General features: G+C 45.4%; 1 protein-coding gene across 3 annotated transcripts in view; it reads right to left on the reverse strand.

Moving 5' to 3' along the window:
* The window catches only part of DLG5 (discs large MAGUK scaffold protein 5), a gene marked incomplete at both ends in the record, with an annotated part of 121,181 nt that overhangs the window by 37,689 nt on the left and 62,440 nt on the right, over positions 1–21,052 (reverse strand). For all 3 annotated transcript variants that reach the window (XM_079717489.1, XM_079717487.1, XM_079717488.1), the window contains 3 exons: positions 656–968; positions 2,208–2,467; positions 20,496–20,679. In XM_079717489.1, the coding sequence (XP_079573615.1) occupies positions 656–968; positions 2,208–2,467; positions 20,496–20,679 (757 nt within the window). The remainder of the gene's footprint in view (positions 1–655; positions 969–2,207; positions 2,468–20,495; positions 20,680–21,052) is intronic.

Consider the following 21,052-nt stretch of genomic DNA (forward strand, 5'->3'; position numbering starts at 1 on the left):
TTGGGGGTAAGCAGTGTCAGTGATAAGGCCCGGCTGGTCAGGTAGGAAAGATGCAGAGAATCCCCACTGGTCACTCGGGAGTCAAGCTCAGTGCCTCAATTCCGATGCTGCTGAGCGCCACTCCCCTGACCCTGGAGGCATGCACCCCCCCACCCCACCCAGGGAGCAAGGCTTGAGAAGAGTATTGGGCTCAACCTAGTAGAACAGCTTCCCAGAAGGAGCCCAGACCACCCCTCTAAAGAGCAGACTCCTCAGATGTTGGGGTGAAGGAACACTGAGTGTGCCCTTCTGGACTCACATGGCCAAAGGTACCTATGGCTTTGGGAATGTGGCCCTGGGATCTTGCTTCTTAATGAGCAAGCCCTTGAGCTGACTTCCAGCACAAGACTGATCTACCATCACATCACGACAGGAGTGGGTGAGTGTCTGTGTGTGTCATCCAATCTTCTTCCTACACTGTCAGCTCTGGACACCCAGGAGCACAGCTGAACCTCACCTGTGTCCCCTGCAGCCCGAATAGAGCTGGGCACCGAGTGTGAGCTCAGCAGTCACCCAGGAGGCACCCAATAACCCAGGCAGCAGCAGGCTGAAGGCTGCTCCCTGCTACTCTGGACACCTGTGCATCACGGCCCTTTTTCCCTCGCCACCTTCCTACCTGTCGCAGCGCCTCCATCTCCTCGCTGGCCGCCTTCTTCTCCGACGTGCTGCTCTTCAGCTTGGACTCGGCCAGCTCCACCTCGGTCTGCAGCTTGTCCAGCTCGGAGATGACCTGGTCGCGCTCGCTCATGATGAGCTTGTACTCGCTGTACACCGCATCCCGCTCCTCCTTGTACTTCTCTGACTCCTTGGCGGTTTTCGCCTGTGTGGTCCTCAACTCCGTCAGCTCCGACTGCAGCAGCTCCATCTCCCACTGCAGGTCCTTGTTCTGGGCCGTGGCCTTGTTCAGCTCGTGGTGGATGGCCTCGAACCTGGCAGAGAGAGGCAGCCAGGACGAGGGCGTGGGGACCTGCCCAGCCAGCTCTGCTGTGCCGCACAGTCGAGCGTGAAGTTTCGAACACGGTCATTCTCCACACCCCCAAGAGAGAAAAGCCATGAAGGACCAGTGCCCCTGGACTGGGAATTTTTCTCAGTCTTTTACAAATACTGGAAGATGGACTGAGAATTTCATGCCCTCTGCTCTACTGGAAATAACAGTGTTATTTCTTCCACAGTCAAACTACATTATCTTTAAAAATAAGAACAAAACAATGCTAGAATCACAGCCTATGAAAGACAAAAGTGGCCTGAACAATCGTTGAGTCTGAGCACCTCATTTTACAGATACAGGAGATAAGGCCTCGAGACACAAGTGACTGGCCCAGCGCCTCCAGGTTAGCCCAGCGCCTCCAGGTTAGCGTGAGAGCACCGCTCGGGCCTTCCAGGCCAGGAAGTACCTTCCATGCAGGCAGTCCTGCAAATTACAGCCTGCAGCTCTAGAGCAGCATTTCTGAGTGTGGGTTCCTTAGAAACCAATCCGGCACAGAGCTCCATTTAAAAAAAGTGTGCTCTCTGATGACTGATGTTTGGGAAAAACACTGCATTCTGTCCCCTCTTGGGAGATTCTAGCGCACCATATAGGAGTAAAGGTTCTGAGAAGTCCTGCAGCGCAGACACCTGTTTGTGTGCAACCCGGCAATTCCCAAACTCTTTTAAAGCCAGAGAACACTTTTCACATAAACTGATAAGCACACCAGAGAACAGGTATTCTGCAGGAACGTACCTTAAGAAACACTGTTGGAGGGCAGGGGTCACATCCCTACAGATTATCTACCTTAATAGAAAGTGCAACTTTAGAAGAACAATGCCTAGGACAATTAACTTTCCTATCTGCCAGGTGGGTGACTGACATAGAGGGGAGAGGCTTGTGGGGTGACCTGAGAAACAGGATGGTCAGAACACACCCGAGTCGCTCAGATGGAAGAAAGGAGCACAAGTGCCAAGACAGTGTCAGGAAAATGTTTCCCGGACATAAGTAATTTTTGATTGAAAAAGTTCAATTGCTTATGCTTTTTTTTTTTTAACCCCCAGAAAGTGGTGGAGAGCCTTGCATACACAAGCCCACAAAGGAGAGTGGCCCCTGGCAGAGAGGATGCTTTGGCCCTCTGACCATTCTCTGAGTGCAAGAGACAGGCCAGCTCGCTCCGCTCCTTGACGGCCTAGGTTCCTACCTCCTCAGGGAGAGGGCACACTGGTGCTGCAGCTGGATGGCCGTGTCCCTCTGCTGGGTCAGCATCTCCGTCTGCTTCAGAAGGCGCTGGTTCTCCTCCTCTAGCTGCTCCAGGCGGCTCAGGTCCGAGCTGTGGACGGCGACTTTCTCACTATACCTCTTCCGCAGGGCGTCATAGTCCTTCTTAACCACCTCCAGCTTGTCCATGGCTGTGTCGTACAGCTTGTTGAGAATTTCTGATGACCCGTTGTGCTTCAACACCTGGCGACCAGAGAGTCACGATTACCAAAGGTCTGAGGGCAGGAGGAAGGACAAATTCGCCTCCATCTGTCTGGGGGAAGGATTGTTGACAAGGGAGGGGAGGTCACACTCTCTAGCCTTCAGGAGTCTTGAGGTCTGATTCCACAGGCCCTGCAGTCACACTGAGTTGATTCATTCGTTCACAAACATTTCTTAAGTAGTGTACAGGAAAGAGTCACCATAGCAGGCCTGAGACTTCCATCCTTAGAAAGGCCTGCTTGCAAGTTGACCCTTAGCTGGCGTGTGGGAATGTGAACAGTAAGCAGTTCCCTGGACTGATATAAAACTTTACTGAGTGACAGGAAGGGCTCCCCACGCCTGGACTGGATGAACAGTGTGTTTTAGGCTCAGCACCTGCTTTCTTATGGGAGTCTGAAATTTCAGAGCATGCTAAGCAGGGGGTTCCTACGTGGCCAGCTCCCAGTAAAAACCCCAGGCAGAGAGTATCTCATGGGCTTCCCTGGCTACATTTCACACGTGTTGTCACGATTTGGTACTGGGGGAACTAAGTCTGTCCTGTGAGACTCCACAGCGGGAGGACTCTTGGAACCTAGCACCTGATTTCCTCTGGACTTCACCCCATGCACCTCCTTCCCTTTGCTGATTTTGCTTTGTTTCCTTTTGCTGAAATAAATTTTAGCTGTGAGTAGGATTATATGCTAAGTCCTGTGAGTCCTTCTAGAAAATCACCAAACCTGAGGGTGATGCTGAGGATCCCCGACACAAGTGCCTAATATATTCTAGCCCTGTTCTAAATGCTGGTGATGCTGGACAGACACAATGACTGTGGCCTGCGGACCTCTTATCCTGATGGGACGATACAAACACACAGAGACAGATATCGGTAGATAGAGAAATTGACCAAATAAAATAACTTGAGAGCATAATAAGAGCTGTCAAGGAAGTAAAAAATTAAACAGGATAACGAGCTGGAGAGAGACTTCTGGGCAGCAGAGTAGCTTGTGAGAGAGTCCATAGCCTGAGGAGGCCTTTCTAAGAAGGTGACTTCTGAGCTTGGGTGCAAATGAAGACCAGCAGCCAAGAGCACATCAGGCAGAGGAGTGAGCAAGTGCAAAGCCTTGAGGCAGGAATCACCAGCCATGTTCTAGGCACAAACAGGAGGGCAGGGAGGAGTGACTGGAACCCAGTGAACAAGGAGAAGTGGATTCAAAAAAATGGCCAGAAAGCAGTGGTTAAGGCTGCGCGCTCCCAATGCAGGGGGCGCGGGTTCGATCGCTGGTCAGGGAATTAGATCCCACACGCGTGCCGCAACTAAGGAGCCCACGGCCACAACTAAGGAGCCCGCCTGCCGCAACTAAGACCTGGCACAACCAAATTAATAAATAAATATATATTTTTAAAAAAAGTATAAGGTTAAGAGTGCAGATTTTAAAAAAAAAGGCCAGAGAATTGGGCACAGTTTCAAGGCTCACAGCAAAGACTGTATCCTGAGTGAGATGGGAACCATGGGAGGGTTTAAGCAAGAGAGCTTTCTACTCTGAATTACAGGGGGTACTAATGCTCACTCAGGATGCTGCTCTACAGAACAAAATACAAGATGTGTTAAGAGGTGGTCAGGGCCTGCTGACTTCTGCTAAGCACCTCAGGGGATCTGAGCCCTTGGGCTGAGGGCTCACATCTCCTGAGCACCGCCCCCCACCATGACACGACTGAGCCAGAAAGGCTTGCTTAACCGTTCCAGGTCCAACAGTCCAGGAATCACCTGGCTCATCCAACACGGACCCTGAGTTATCAGAAGATCTTTGCAGCCCAGAGAACCAGAACCTGGAACTACTGAATATTCCCTGTGGAGGGAGGGTGAGCCCTCAATAAATATGATTAACAGGAAAGAGCTAATTCAAATGTCAGAATCTTTTAGAGACAAGGAAAGTGAGTTCATTCCCCTGAGACATTAGCTCCTAGGACTACAGATTAATGGGGAAAAAGGGAATCTAAGAAATCAGCTCATTCAGGGCTTTTAGTCTTTTTCCTTTTCTTTTTTTTTTTTTTTTAAAGCAAAACTCTTTCCTTCAAAGGAAATCTTACGAGGACACCAAACTACAAAACTCACTTTAAGAAGTGGTACACATGGGCTTCCCTGGTGGTGCAGTGGTTGAGAGTCCGCCTGCCGATGCAGGGGACATGGGTTCATGCCCTGGTCCAGGAAGATCCCCCATGCCACGGAGCGGCTGGGCCCGTGAGCCATGGCCGCTGAGTCTGCGCGTCCGGAGCCTGTGCTCCGCAACGGGAGAGGCCACAACAGTGAGAGGCCCGCGTACCGCAAAAAAAAAAAAAGTGGTACACAGGTACCTAGGGCAGTTAAAATCTTCACCTTTTTATAAAAATGTGTCACTGTTGCAGATCAGGACTGCATGCTGAGAAATAGTCAGAAGACCACTGACTTAGCCTCACTCGATCATTTAAAGTCTTCTTAAAGACACAATGCAATATCTTCCAAACATACAGCAAAGCACAAATAAGGTAACAGAATTTTAAGTACCCACCACTTAGCTCTCATCTTAAAGACTGGTTCCAGGACTCCCCACGGATACCAAAATCCATGAATGCTCACATCCCTCATATAACATGGTGTAGTACTTACATACGAACTATGCACATCCTCCCTATACTTTAAATCATCTCTAGATTACTTATAATACCCAACACAACAAACACGCTATGTAAATAGCTGTCAGCAAGGCAAATTCAAGGTTTGCTCTTTCAGACTTTCTGGATTTTTTTTTTTTCCCCAAGCCCTGGTTGGTTGAATCCTCAGACGTGGAACCCACGGATATAGAGGGCCGACTTTACCTTGTCACATGTCTTAAATTGCTTTCCAAAGATATAAAATAGTACAGGTGCTTAGCCAAAGCCCCCAATATACCCTTCTCTTATCTAGTACCCCTCTCTTCCCCTCCAGAATTGCTCTCCTAAATTTGCTGTCAACCATCACCATGCACAATATTTTACTTATACTACTTATGTACTCATGAAAATTCCTAATGGTGTTACATGTGCTTCCTTCTAGACAATGCTGCTTCTGAGGTTTAGTCAGTGGTGCAGGTAGTGTTTCACTGTAGGAGTACATCACACGGTTTTTGTTTTTAGATTTTTTTAAAATTTTTACTGAAAAATATTTGATTTACAATGTTGTGTTAGTTTCAGGTGTACAGCAAAGTGATTCAGTTTTATATATATATATATATATATATATATATATATATATATATAGATATATATTCTTTTTTAGATTCTTTCCCATTATAGGTTATTATAAGATATTGAGTATAGTTCCCTGTGCTATACAGTAGACCCTTGTTGGTTATCTATTTTGTACTGTGGATAGATCTTTTTAAATGGAAGTATAGTTGATTTACAACATTCTGTTACTTTCTGCTATACAACAGTGATTCAGATATATATATATAGATATATATAGATATATATAGATATTCTTTTTTATATTGTTTTCCTTTATGGTTTATCACGGGATATTGAATATAGTTCCCTGTGCTATACAGTAGGCCCTTGTTGTTTATCCATTCTATTTATACTAGTTTGCTTCTGCTAGTTCCAAACTCCCAATCCACCCCTCCCACACACCCCTCCCCCTTAGCAACCACAAGTCTGTTCTCTATGCCTGCATCACACATTCTCATTCTGGTGGATGGATGTTTATTTACATCGTCTCCATTTTTTTTTGCTGTTATAAATGATACTCTTGTGAACCCTGTACATGTCTCCTCTCCCACACCGGTGAGATTCCCCTCTAGGGTGGACACCTTGAAGTAGAGCTAAGGATCAGAATACGGACTTTTCCCCGCTGATTGGACGATAGCAAATTGCTCTCCAGGTGGCTATCCCAATTTATATCTCACCACCTGTGGGCAGGAGTTCTGAAAGTTACTGTCGTCAACACATCCTCACCAAGGTTTCATATGGTCAGGTTTTTCTTTTAGTTTTTACTTGTGATAAAATACACATAACACAAAACTGTCTTAGCCTTCTTCAACCTCTGAAGTATACATTTCTGTAGCGTTATGTATATTCACATTGTTGTGCAACCAACCTCTAGAACTTTTTCATCTTGCAAAACTGAAACTCTGTCCCCACTAAACAATTAGCTGTTCCCCCACCCCCAGCCCCTGGCAGCCAGCCTCCTACTTTGTTTTCTATGAATACAACTACTCTAGAGGTATATACAGTATTTACAAATAGAATCATATAAATGGAATCCTACAGTATTTATCTTTTTGTGACTGACTGACTTCATTTAGCATAATGTCCTCAAGGTTCATCCAGGCTGCAGTATGTGACAGAATTTCCTTCCTTCTTAAAGATGAAAAATATTCCATTGTATATATGTACTGCATTTTGCTTATCCATTCATTCGTCAAAGGATACTTGGGATGCTTCCACCTCTTGGCTATCGTGAAACAATCAGATTTCTTTTTTAAGTACTGCCAGTCTCATGGACAAAAAATAAGATCTCTTTTTTTTTTTTTTTTTTTTTTGTGGTACGCGGGCCTCTCACTGTTGTGGCCTCTCCCGTTGCGGAGCACAGGCTCCGGATGCACAGGCTCAGCAGCCATGGCTCACGGGCCCAGCCGCTCCGCGGTATATGGGATCCTCCCAGACCGGGGCACGAACCCGTATCCCCTGCATCGGCAGGCGGACTCTCAACCACTGCGCCACCAGGGAGGCCCTAGATCTCTTTTTTTAAAAACTTGCTTTCCTGATTTCTAGAAAGACAGAGCAACTCTCCTTATGTTTTTGTTTGTTTGTTTGTTTGTTTGTTTTTTCCTGTACGCGGGCCTCTCACTGTTGTGGCCTCTCCCATTGCGGAGCACAGGCTCCAGACGTGCAGGCTCAGCGGCCATGGCTCACGGGCCCAGCCGCTCCGTGGCACGTGGGATCTTCCCAGACCGGGACACGAACCCGTGTCCCCTGCATCGGCAGGCGGACTCTCAACCACCGCGCCACCAGGGAAGCCCCTCCTTATGTTTACTGACTATACACTTTCTCTTCTATGAATTGCCTGCCCACATCCTTTATTTTCCTTTCCTCCTTCCTTCCCCACCTGCCCCTCCCTCCCCCCGCCTCCTCTCCCTTCCTTTCTTTCTGCAGGACTGATTTTTAAATTCCAGGTACTGATCCTTTTCCAGTTATATTCATTAAAAATATCTTTTCCCAATATGTGGTTTTAAAATTTTCTTGAGTGCCCTTTGTTACTAAAATTTCACGTTTTAATGTGGTAAAATCTATCAATCATTTCCTTTATGGTTTGTGGTTTGGTTGTTTTACTTAAGAAATTCTTTCCTTCCTACCTTGAGATCACGAGGATACTCTCTCTCATTAGTTTTTCTAAAAAGTGTTAGTTTTACTTTTCACATTTAAATCTTTAAACTATTCATTTAAACTATTGGAATATATTTTTGTATATGTTGCAAGATAGAGATATAACATTATTCTTTTCCATAAATTACAAGACAAAGGAGAACTAGGTCCCCAAGTGCAGGACAAACTGAGGACCCCTGAATTTGTCCAGGTGCAGACAATGAGGGTTGGAGGACAGCAAGGACATCAGCTGACACAGTGCCCACCACTGAGAGGTGAGAAGGGCATCCCACAAGGACGTGCCCACACATGCCCAGGACACACAGCGCCAGTGGAGAGCTCTCCTGCCTTCAGGGTCACATCTGGAAAAGAACCAGCTTCTAGGCCAGACTGCCCTGTCTTGTGGGCAGTACCTCAAACATTCCAATTAAAAATCACTCCAAATGTTTTATTCTCTAAACATCTCCAAGCCAGGTGAGAAGCCCAAGGCTCCAAAAGAGCCCCGTGTGGTTTACTACAGAACAAAAGCACTGCTGCCATTCCCAGAGTTTCCCACAAGGTAGCAGGCCTGAGTAGACAGCCAAATGCACTCCCACAGTTGTCCAGCCTTCCAAGCTTCATTCAAGAAACAGACTAGCTCTGGGACTTCCCTGGTGGTCCAGGGGTTAAGACTCCATGCTCCCAGTTCAGGGGGGCCTCGGTTTGATCCCGCATGCCGCAACTAAGACCTGGCCCGGAGCAGCCAAATAAATAAATAAATAAATATTTTTAAAAAGAAGAAGAAGAAAAAAGAAGAAAAAGAAACAAATTAGCTCTCATCACAAGAAAAAAAATGTGTAACTATATAAGTTGATGTATATTAACTGGACTTACTGTGGTGATCATTTCACAATGTATACAAATATCAAATCGTAATATAGTACACCTGAAACTAATACAATGTTACATGTCAGTTATACATCAATTTTTTAAAAAAAACTTAATAAAATATAAATTAAATATCACCCCACATATTAATAAAATAAAACCTAATTTTAAAGACTGCCTTGAAACAATGCAAAGAAAAACCCTGTTCTGGGCACTGGCCCAGCAGAGCCCACCTGCACTGGTCCACAACAGAATCTGGAGTCAACACTGCGGTTTGGCCTCTTTCCCTGGGAAATAGCCCCCAAATGCCCCAACCGTGAGGTGCTTGGATGGGGTCTGTATGACAATCCAGAGGCAACTGAGGGCAGAGTGAATCTGCTGCCAGGATGGGTCACAATTTTCCAGTGAGACAGGGTCAATCAGAGAAAATCCCAGAACAAACCCAGAAACAAAATCAGAAAGGTTGGGATACTTTCTGATGCCCAACCCAGCCCTGCTAACACAGTAGGATCCGGGATCAGAAGAGATGACCCTGGGGAGATCAGACTGATACCCTGTGCTGTCTCAGCTGCCCATTCCACAGGTGAAAGCTCTGCATGAGAAGGCCTTGCTTATTATGAGCTATCCATTTTCCTCAACTCCTAACCTCTCGTCCTAGCCCTGGAGTCACAAGAACAGTCTCTTTCCCATATGACAGCACCCGGATATTCAGAGGCTCATGGGGCCCCCAACACTTCTCAACTTTTCTCTACAAGCAGGCCTGAGAATCATGCCTGTGCTAATGTAATCAAAAGCCTCTGAAGAAATTTGGGGAAACCACAGTCACAGTTAGCTCCAGAGGATTTGAAAAACTATCCTATCAGTCTACAATTTTTCCTTTTTACTATTACAAGATTATGTTCTTGGTAGACAGTTAGGTGCACACACACTAACAGTCAAATGTTTAGCTTCCCAGCTAAGGCTAACAGTAGTCTGAGAGACAGAATATTTAAATCTGGCTCAGAATTCTAAAATGAAAAAGGTGATAAACTTCTCAGCTCATGCAGGCAGCAGTCTTTAGAGATGACTCTCCTCTGGCCCGTGAGGAGGGGGTGAAAGTGACCCAGGGGAGGTGCAAACCCAGGGTCTGGTCCCATCCACACACGAAGACAGCTACAGCCTGAGCTGCTCCCCTCAGGGAGGCCAAGAACAGAGCCGTCCTTATATCCTGCTCCACACTGGTCAGAAACACTCTGGGCTTCTCTGAGAGCCAAGCTCTTTGAAGATTAAGAAACCCCTTTCTTGGGTTATCTGAGAAAAGAAGTTAACTTTCCTGAATCACCAAAGAAAAGAGTATATTTAAAGACAGGTGACAGGGGGCTTCCCTGGTGGCTCAATGGTTGGGAGTCCGCCTGCCGATGCGGGGGGCGCGGGTTCGTGCCCCGGTCCGGGAGGATCCCGCGTGCCGCGGAGCGGCTGGGCCTGTGGGCCGTGGCCGCTGGGCCTGCGCGTCTGGAGCCTGTGCTCCGCAACGGGAGAGGCCACGGCGGTGAGAGGCCCGCGTACCACAAAAAAAAAAAAAAAAAAAAAAGACAGGTGACAGGGCCAGAAGGAGGAGAGGGAACTTTCCTGGAGCCTTAAGTTTCCCAAATAAATTGGCAGAAACTATTTTTTTAAAAAAAGAAAAGCACTGTTTTGAACCTGGCAACTGTACCTTTTAAGAAACAAACTTCAGAAAAACATGCACAAAGGAACATAAGGACATATGTAAGGGTGCCCATCAAAAAATAATTTGTAACGGGAAAAAGTGCAGACTACCAAGATTCCCAACACACACAGGATGGGGTTAATAAATTACTGACAACTAAACTATGAAATATCTTGTTGTATGCTCCAAATTTACAGAAAATACAAGGAGACCCATGATATACTGCACAGTTAAAAAAAAAAGGCAGGTGGCAGAAAATAAAAACAAAACTTTGTGTGTTAAGTATGACATAGCAAATGTCCACAAGGAAATATCCCAAGTGGTTCAGAGAGGTCAGTCACCTCCAGGGAGTGACACCAGGGCTGAGGTGGGGGTGGGTGACTTCACTGTTGTTGAAGTTTTTTGTTTTTTAACCAAAGAATATGCATTATTGTAAAGAAAGGAGATGCAAAACTACCCTCTACGTTGCTCCCCCACCAAGGCTTGGCCATCTCCGCCCCGGAACACTTGGGCATCCAGATGGTGCATTCTGACTGCGGTCCCCCGGAGATGGAACTGCCATACCGTGCTCCCCTCGGCCACACACACGCACGCACGCACACACGCATGCTCGCACACATGCAAACACATGAGAAAAACCACCTGTCTGCTGCTCTGGAGAGGGAGAGGTCCCAGGCCCCAGGCCCACGGTGCCCTCCCACACAGCTGCCTCATTTCCTCCGAGATAAATCATGTAGAAGGCTGGGAGCCCACAAATCCCTCAAGCAAACATGCAAGTCAAACAGCACCATTTACCCCCGCAAGGGCCTCTTCAAGTTAACAAGGCGTGGGAGGAACCAGGCAACAAAACCGGCCTTGTCCAGTGAGGTCAACCTTTGGCCCCAGGGCCTGCAGGGAGGAGACCTGTGGCCACCCCCATGTGCCCTGCTTTCTCGGCTGTTGCCCTACCCAACACCTGAGCTTTTCACAGCCCAGCACCCGTCCCAGACCTGGTGAAAATGCTAAGGCCCTGGCTGGGGAGAGCAGGTGGCCTGGCAGCTCAGACACAACCCTCACCCCTCACCCCCACCCGAGGCACTGGGCCTTCCTCTCCTGTGGGGGGGGCCCTGAAGTGGCCCCCAGGCCACTTGCTAAGGGGCACTGGTCCAGCTGAAGAGAACCGGGGAAAGTCACTGACCACTGTAATCAACTACCCCCCCAAGGGTCAGCACTATAGAAAAGGAGAAGAGGAGGGAGATGGAAGCATTGGGGAGAAAGCCTTCCCAGGTCACTTGTGGGGGGACGGGAAGCGGGGCACAGGAGGCGATCATCTTGGCCTGGATGCGCATACAAGCTGTTTGGGTCCTGAGGGAAGTCAGAGAATGGGAGGCAATAAAACATCATGCCTCAAGAGGGCAGGTTTTTGGTTTTTTATGACAAAGTGGTAACTGGAGCCTTTTATTTTGAGATATAAATCACATACCATATAATTCACCCTTTAAAGTGCACAATTCAATGGTTTTTGGAATATTCACAAGGTTGTGAATCCACAAAGCTGTGCAGCAACTGCCACTGTCTAACTGCAGAACATTTCCACCACCCCCAGAAGAAATGCAGGTCCAGCACTTTCTCCTTGGTGCCTCACTTCATCCTTCAAGCAATGCTCCCAGAGCACCGCCCCCTCCAGGGCTGGAAGGTTAAAGGGCGGAGGAGAGGAAGGTGGAGAGTGAGAGTTGCTTCTCTGAGACAGTGCAGCAGGTAGGCTGCAAACGCCCCTGCTGTGCTGCGGGGCTTTCTGCCCCAGCCGGACTCCTGCTGCCCTGGCCTGCACTCACCTCCCCTTCCAGGAACCTTCCCGTTACCACCGCTGGGCCAGGCCTACCCACGCCCACCACCAGACTTCCCCCACACAACCAAGCCCGCTAATCAGAGGGCTCGCGGACAAGACGCCAGGGATCTCCAAGTGTATCCAGCTTAGCGGCCTGCACGGAGCCTGGACTGTGTACTCCACATAAGGCTTCAACAAATATCAGAGAAACAAAATAAGGCACAGAAACAAATTTTTCAACAGAACATAGTTTATAATGGGAAAATACTGAAACTAGTCCAAGGGTCAGTCAATAGGAGACCGGTTAAATCAATGATGATGCCCCTATGTAACTCAATACTCTGCAGCAGTTAAAAACAAGGAAGGAGAATCTGTATTGAAATAGAAAGATGCATGTGACATATTCAGCAAAAAAAACAATGTTAGCAACAAAAGGAACGGTGCAATTCCATTTTCTCAAATACGTTAACAAGATATAAAGGGTTCTATGAGTACAGATATAAATCTCAAACTTTTCAAAGTAACACAGCTACGGTTAGTTATTTCCGTGGAGTGAGACTACACGAAAAATTCTTTTATTTTTTAAATATCTGTATTGTTTGATTCTTTTATTGTGTTACAAAATGCATAATTTTTTTTAATTTTTGAATTTTATTTATTTCTTTATACAGCACGTTCTTATTAGTCATCCATTTTATACACATCAGTGTATACATGTCGATCCCAATCGCCCAATTCATCACACCACCACCACCACCCCCACCTGCTGCCGCTTTCCCCCCTTGGTGTCCATACGTTTGTTCTCTACATCTGTGTCTCAATTTCTGCCAAACACTGTGATGAACCGGTTCATCTGTACCATTTTTCTAGGTTCCACATATATGCGTTAATATACGATATTTGTTTTTCTCTTTCTGACTTGCTTCACTCCGTATGACAGTCTCTAGATCCATCCACGTCTCTACAAATGACCCACTTTCGTTCCTTTTTATGGCTAATATTCCATCGTATATATGTACTACATCTTCTTTATCCATTCGTCTGTCGATGGGCATTTAGGTTGTTTCCATGACCTGGCTATTGTAAACAGTGCTGCAATGAACATTGGGGTGCATGTGTCTTTTTGAATTATGGTTTTCTCTGGGTATACATACACCCAGTAGTGGGATCGCTGGGTCATATGGAAATTCTACTTTTAGTTTTTTAAGGAACCTCCATACTGTTCTCCATAGGGGCTGTATCAATTTACATTCCCTCCAACAGTGCGAGAGGGTTGCCTTTTCTCCACACCCTCTCCAGCATTTGTTGTTTGTAGATTTTTTGATGATGGCCATTCTGACTGGTGTGAGGCGATACCTCATTGTAGTTTTGATTTGCATTTCTCTAATAATTAGTGATGTTGAGCAGCTTTTCATGTGCTTCTTGGTCATGTGTATGTCTTCTTTGGAGAAATGTCTATTTAGGTCTTCTGCCCATTTTTGGATTGGGTTGTTTGTTTTTTTAATATTGAGCTGCAAGAGCTGTTTATATATATTTTGGAGATTAATCCCTTGTCCGTTGATTCGTTTGCAAATAGTTTCCCCCATTCTGAGGGGTGTCTTTTCGTCTTGTTTATGGTTTCCTTTGCTGTGCAAAAAAAGCTAAGTTTCATTTGGTCCCATTTGTTTATTTTTGCTATTATTTCCATTATTCTAGGAGGTGGATCAAAAAAGATATTGCTGTGATTTATGTCAAAGAGTGTTCTTCCTATGTTTTCCTCTAAGAGTTTTTTTTTAAGTGTCCGGTCTTACATTTAGGTCTCTAATCCATTTTGAGTTTATTTCTGTGTATGGTGTTAGGGAATGTTCTAATTCCATTCTTTTACATGTAGCTGTCCAGTTTTCCCAGCACCACTTACTGAAGAGGCTGTCTTTTCTCTACTGTATATCCTTGCCTCCTTTGTCATAGATTAGTTGACCATAGGTGCGTGGGTTTACCTCTGGGCTTTCTATCCTGTTCCACTGATCTATATTTCTGTTTTTGTGCCAGTACCATATTGTCTTGATTACTGTAGCTTTGTAGTATAGTCTGAAGTCAGGGAGTCTGATTCCTCACGCTCCACTTTTTTCCCTCAAGACTGCTTTGGCTATTCGGGGTCTTTTGTGTCTCCATACAAATTTTAAGATTTTTTGTTCTAGTTCTGTCAAAAATGCCATTGGTAATTTGATAGGGATTGGATTGAATCTGTAGATTGCTTTGGGTAGGATAGTCATTTTCACAATATTGATTCTTCCAATCCAAGAACACAGTGTATCTCTCCATCTGTTGGTATCATCTTTAATTTCTTTCATCAGTGTCTCACAGTTTTCTGCATAAAGGTCTTTTGCCTCCCTAAGTAGGTTTATTCCTAGGTATTTTATTCTTTTTGTTGCAATGGTAAATGGGAGTGTTTCCTTAATTTTGCTTTCAGATTTTTCATCATTTAGTATACAGGAATTCAAGAGATTTCTGTGCATTAATTTTGTATCCTGCAACTTTACCAAATTCATTGATTAGCTCTTAGTAGTTTTCTGCTTGGCATCTTTAGGATTCTGTATGTATAGTATCATGTCCTCTGCAAACAGTGACAGTTTTACTTCTTCTTTTCCCATTTGTATTACTTTTATTTCTTTTTCTTCTTCTCTGAGTGCCGTGGCTAGGACTTCCAAAACTATGTTGAATAATAGTGGCGAGAGCGGACATCCTTGTCTTGTTCCTGATCTTAGAGGAAATGCTTTCAGTTTTTCACCACTGAGGACAATGTTGGCTGTGGGTTTGTCATATATGGCCTTTATTATGTTGAGGTAGGTTCCCTCTGTGCCCACTTTCTGGAGAGTTTTTATCATAAAATGGGTGTTGAATTTTGTCAAAAGCTTTTTCTGCATCTATTGAGATGATCATATGGTTCCTATCTTTCAATTTGTTAATATGGTGTATCACATTGATTGATTTGCATATACTGAAGAATCCTTGCATCCCTGGGATAAATCCCACTTGATCATGGTGTATGATCCTTTTAATGTGTTGTTGGATTCTGTTTGCTAGTAGTTTGTTGAGGAGTTTTGCATCTATATTTATCAGTGATATTGGTCTGTAATTTTCTTTTTTTGTACCATCTTTGTCTGGTTTTCCTTTTAGGGTGATGGTGGCCTCATAGAATGAGTTTGGGAGTGTTCCTTCCTCTGCAATTTTTTGGAAGAGTTTCAGAAGGATGGGTGTTAGCTCTTCTCTAAATGTTTGATAGAATTCACCTGTGAAGCCACCTGGTCCTGGACTTTTGTTTCTTAGAAGATTTTTAATCACAGTTTCAATTTCATTACTTGTGATTGGTCTGTTCATATTTTCTATTTCTTCCTGGTTCAGTCATGGAAGGTTATACCTTCCTAAGAATTTGTCCATTTCTTCCAGGTTGTCCATTTTATTGGCACAGAGTTGCTTACAGTAGTCTCTTAGGATGCTTTGTATTTCTGCAGTGTCTGTTGTAACTTCTCTTTTTTCATTTCTAATTTTATTGATTTGAGTCCTCTCCCTTTGTTTCTTGATGAGTCTGGCTAATGGTTTATCAATTTTGTTTACCTTCTCAAAGAACCAGCTTTTAGTTTTATTGATCTTTGCTACTGTTTTCTTTGTTTCTGTTTCATTTATTTCTAATCTTTATGATTTCTTTCCTTCTGCTAACTTTGGGTTTTGTTTGTTCTTCTTTCTCTAGTTCCTTTAGGTGTAAGGTTCGATCATTTATTTGAGATTTTTCTTGTTTCTTGAGGTAGGCTTGTATAGCTATAAACTTCCCTCTTAGAACTGCTTTTGCTGCATCCCGTAGGTTTTGGATCATCGTGTTTTCATTGTCATTTGTCTCTAAGTATTTTTTGATCTCCTCTTTGATTTCTTCAGTGATCTATTGGTTATTTAGTAATGTACTGTTTCGCCTCCATGTGTTTGTGTTTCTTTATGGTTTCTTTCCCTGTAATTCATTTCTAATCTCATAGCATTGTGGTCAGAAAAGATGCTTGATATGATTTCAATTTTTTTCAATCTACTCAGGCTTGATTTGTGACCCAAGATGTGATCTATCCTGGAGAATGTTCTCTGTGCACTTGAGAAGAAAGTGTAATCTGCTGGTTTTGGATGGAATGTCCTATAAATATCAATTAAATCTATCTGGTCTATTGTGTCATTTAAAGCTTATGTTTCCTTATTAATTTTCTGTTTGGATGATCTGTCCATTGGTGTAAGTGAGGTGTTAAAAGTCCCCCACTATTATTGTGTTACTGTCGATTTCCTCTTTTATAGCTGTTAGCTCTTGCCTTATGTATTGAGGTGCTCCTATGTTGGGTGCATATATACTTATAATTGTTATATCTTCTTCTTGGATTGATCCCTTGATCATTATTGTAGTGTCCTTCCTTGTCTCTTGTAACATTCTTTATTTTAAAGTCTATTTTATCTGATATGAGTATTGCTACTCCAGCTTTCTTCTGATTTCCATTTGCATGGACTATCTTTTTCCATCCCCTCACTTTCAGTCTGTATGTGTCCCTAGGTCTTAAGTGGGTCTCTTGTAGACAGCATATATATGGGTCTTGTTTTTGTATCCATTCAGCGAGCCTGTGTCTTTTGGTGGGAGCATTTAATCCATTCATGTTTAAGGTAATTATTGACATGTTATGTTCCTATGACCATTTTCTTAATTGTTTTGGGGTTTTTTTTTGTTTGTTTGTTTGTTTTTGTGGTACGCGGGCCTCTCACTGTTGTGGCCTCTCCCGTTGCGGAGCACAGGCTCCGGATGCGCAGGCTCAGCAGCCATGGCTCACGGGCCCAGCCGCTCCGCGGCATATGGGATCCTCCCAGACCGGGGCACGAACCCGTATCCCCTGCATCGGCAGGCGGACTCTCAACCACTGCGCCACCAGGGAGGCCCTTAATTGTTTTGGGTTTGTTTTTGTAGGTCCTTTTCTTCTCTTGTGTTTCCCACTTAGAGAAGTTCCTTTAGCATTTGTTGTAAGGCTGGTCTGGTGGTGCTGAATTCTCTTAGCTTTTGCTTGTCAAGCTTTTGATTTCTCCATCGAATCTGAATGAGATCCTTGCTGGGTAGAGTAATCTTGGTTGTAGGCTTTTCCCTTTCATCGCTTTAAGTATATCATGCCACTCCCTTCTGGCTTGTACAGTTTCTGCTGAGAAATCAGCTGTTAACCTTATAGGAGTTCCCTTGTATGTTATTTGCCATTTCTCCCTTGCTACTTTCAATAATTTTTGTCTTTAATTTTTGCCTATTTGATTACTATGTGTCTCAGCGTGTTTCTCCTTGGGTTTATCCTGTATGAGACTCTCTGTGCTTCCTGGACTTGGGTGGCTATTTCCTTTCCCATGTTAGGGAAGTTTCTGACTATAATCTCTTCAAATATTTTCTCGGGTCCTTTCTCTCTCTCTTCTCCTGCTGGGACCCCTATAATGCGAATATTGCGCATTTAATGTTGTCCCAGAGGTCTCTTAGGCTGTCTTCATTTCTCTTCATTCTTTTTTCTTTATTCTGTTCTGCAGCAGTGAATTCCACCATTCTGTCTTCCAGGTCACTTATGCGTTCTTCTGCCTCAGTTATTCTGCTATTGATTCCTTCTAGTGTAGTTTTCATTTCAGTTATTGTATTGTTCATCTCCCTTCCCCTTTTTGAACTATTTAAACTTACAGCCATTTGGTAAGGCAGAGTAGGGCAGGAGGCTCCATTGGGCAAGGGGTGCCCCAGAGTGACCATCGGAGCCTGCATGGGATGAGGAGGGGCCCTGCATAGGTGCATGGGGGGTCCCACAACAGGTCAGAATGGGGGGATGGCGTGGGAGGGAGGCGGCAGTGGGGAAGTCAGGCAGGTACTCCCGGGAGACCGACCAAGTAAAGAGATTAAGAATATTCAGAACCAGGTTTCTCACTGCTAGGAAATGGAGTTACAAAAATGGAAAGGAAGAAAACAAGAATGAACCCTGTTATATTGTAGTACTGGACTGGAACTGGAAATGTCAGTGTGAACTCATGGTTTTCAATATACATATTACATATTGAAGGTATAAATATATTAGGAAGAGGGAGAGACACATGGAAATAGGTATGAGTGAGTGGGTGTGGTGGCGGGGGGCTGGGAGGGGCGGTGGCAGTGTACTCAGATATTCCTTATTCTGTCCACTAAGAGGGCCTGGAGCCATTACACCCCAGGAGCAATGAGTACATCAACTACACCCAGCACTCAGATCATGCTTCTAAATACCATTTTCCACTAAAAGGAATGAGGACTCCTAGGAGAAGTGTTTGATTTCCAGGACTAGGGCAGGGAAATTAGAAAATGAACCTGGAACATCTTCTTCTGCCAGAAATCAAGAAAGTGCTCAAAGAATCAGGGGTCATGTCAAAAAGACAGACAAGCAAGCTTGAAGGGGCTCCCCGTGGCCACAGTGGTATACAACCCACTGAGTAAAACAGGAAACCATGAGTGTGTGTGTATGTATGGGGGTGTATAAAGGGAAAACAAGTATCACTACAGTGGAGAAGAAGCCTAGAGACACCACTTTAGTCAAATGATCAAAGTGAACATCATTAGTAGTAAGTCGTATCCAGCCAAGTCTCAATCAACAGGATGCAATGAGAAAAAGGCAGCATCACTTCTGTGACATTCCTGCCTAAGATGCAAAAACTCACCCAACCATGGGGATCCAACAAATCCAGGCTGAGGGACAACCTAGAAAATAACTAGCCTGTAATCTTCCAAAACATCAAGGTCATGCAGGTCACAGCCTGAGGAACTGTTCCGGACTGAAGGAGACCAAAGAGACTGGACAACTAAATGCAGTGCGTTATTCTGAATGGGATCATTTTCCTATTAAAGACATTATTGAGAAAACTGGCAAAACTTGACCCGGGTCTGACGATTAGACAGTAGTACATATCAACGTTAATTCCTGATGTGTCACTGTCACTGTTACACAGGAGAATATCCCTGTTTGCAAGAAGTACACATTTACATGTTCAGGGGTGACGGGGCATCAGGTTGGCAACTTATTCTTGAATGATACAGGAGAAAAATTCTTTGTACTGTATTTGAAACTCTTCTGTAAGTTTGCAATAATCTCACAATTTAAAAAATTTTAACTGTAAATGAAAACAAAAGCAACAAAGGCAACATCATGCTAAATTACCAGGTGAGTTCAGATTGTTATATACTGGCTTTGTGTCAATCAAGCCCCAACGGTCCTGCTTTAACTGGGGAACCATAAATGTTTCTGATGGGGAAGGTGCTCTGCTTAATTGGACCCATGCTACAATGCTAGCAGTACACCCTGCCTCTGCCTGGGACTGTCTTCCAACACCAAACGTCCAACCATCTATGGACACAGAGCATCATCAGTCCCTGCCACGTCCCTGGGCAGCCCAGGCAGTTCCAGACCATAAGCTACGAGAGAAGAGGCACTGGCCTACATCATTCACAGGAAGCGGTGTTCTGACTGGCCTGCTCCTCATGCACTGCTGTCAATGTGAAACAAGAGCTGAGCAATGTGAAGAAACTAACTTCGAACGCAGAGAGCAGCAAGGGCAGCAGGACATACTCTCATCCCAAAATAACGATGGTAACTGTTACCATCTTGTATTTGCACAGGATTTTAATATTTGCAAGTTTCTTTCCATCTGTAATCTCACACAATCCATACAAAGGAAAGAAGCTATAGATGCCCAAAGCTCCCAGACTAAGTCGAATTCCTGTGACACAGCACACATACCACATAGAACCTCCTCCTTGGTAGCCCTTGCGATATTCATAACGATACAGAATGTGTGTGGTTATTTGATTAACATCTGTATCCCCCCTTGGATTGCAGAGGCCAGGAAAACAAGGGTTGAGTGTTTGCTCACAGATGGCCCGATGCCTCACAGAAGGCTGACACCAAAAATACTTGCTAAGTAATCACATGGACACACGGGTGGGTGGATAAGATGGGTGTGCATAGGTCAGCAGGTAGACGGACAGTGGGTGGGGAACGGATGGGTGGCAGATGAGTAGGTGGATAAGGGGACAGATGCATGGATGGATGGTGGGTGGTAGGCGGGTAGATGACTATGTGGATGGTGGGTGGTAGGCGGGTAGACAGTAGGTAGGTAGGTGGGAGGGTGGGTGGGTGGGTAGATGAGATGGTAGGTGTGTGTGTTGGGGGGGGCGGGGCGTTGGTAAATGGATGGTGAGTGGGTGAATGCCTGACCTGGGTCTGGTCCGCCCCCGCCGCCCAGCCCGGTTCTACCTGCTGCTGCTGGGCCCGGAGGTCACCGATCTCCTTCTGGTCCTCCTCGTGGAGCCGCTTCATGTCCTCCCACGACTGCTGGAGCAGGTTACGTTCCCGTAGCAGCTGTCCGTTCTCCCGCCTCAACATGTCCACATCATCCTTCAGCTGGGTCTGGTCGCTCAGGAGCCGGCTGTGGAGCGTGCTGAAATCCCATGTGGCACAGTAAGCCCGGCCAGCCTCCAACTCCCACCCGAGGCACCAGCACCCCCTCCAGGTCCTAGTACCCCCAACACACCAGACAGGTCAGCAGCGTGCAGAGGCAGGCCACAGCCTGCTGTCAGCCACATGCCAGGAAGACCCAAACTATTTTTTTAAGAGCCTGACACCACAATGGCACACATGCGAAGGCCAAGGAAAGGAGATAAGCCCCTACCTGGCATGGACCTGGCACCTCCAAGTGCTGAGGCCTGGGCAAATGTCAGCAGGTGGGCAGGCAAATGCCCTCAGGGGGGCACCAGGAGACCAAAGGGGAACATGCCGCATCTGCCTCTCCTGTGGCAGTAGAGCCCCAGCAG

The sequence above is a fragment of the Hyperoodon ampullatus genome, assembly GCF_949752795.1.
Source record: "Hyperoodon ampullatus genome assembly, chromosome: 1".
Lineage (NCBI taxonomy): Eukaryota > Metazoa > Chordata > Mammalia > Artiodactyla > Ziphiidae > Hyperoodon > Hyperoodon ampullatus.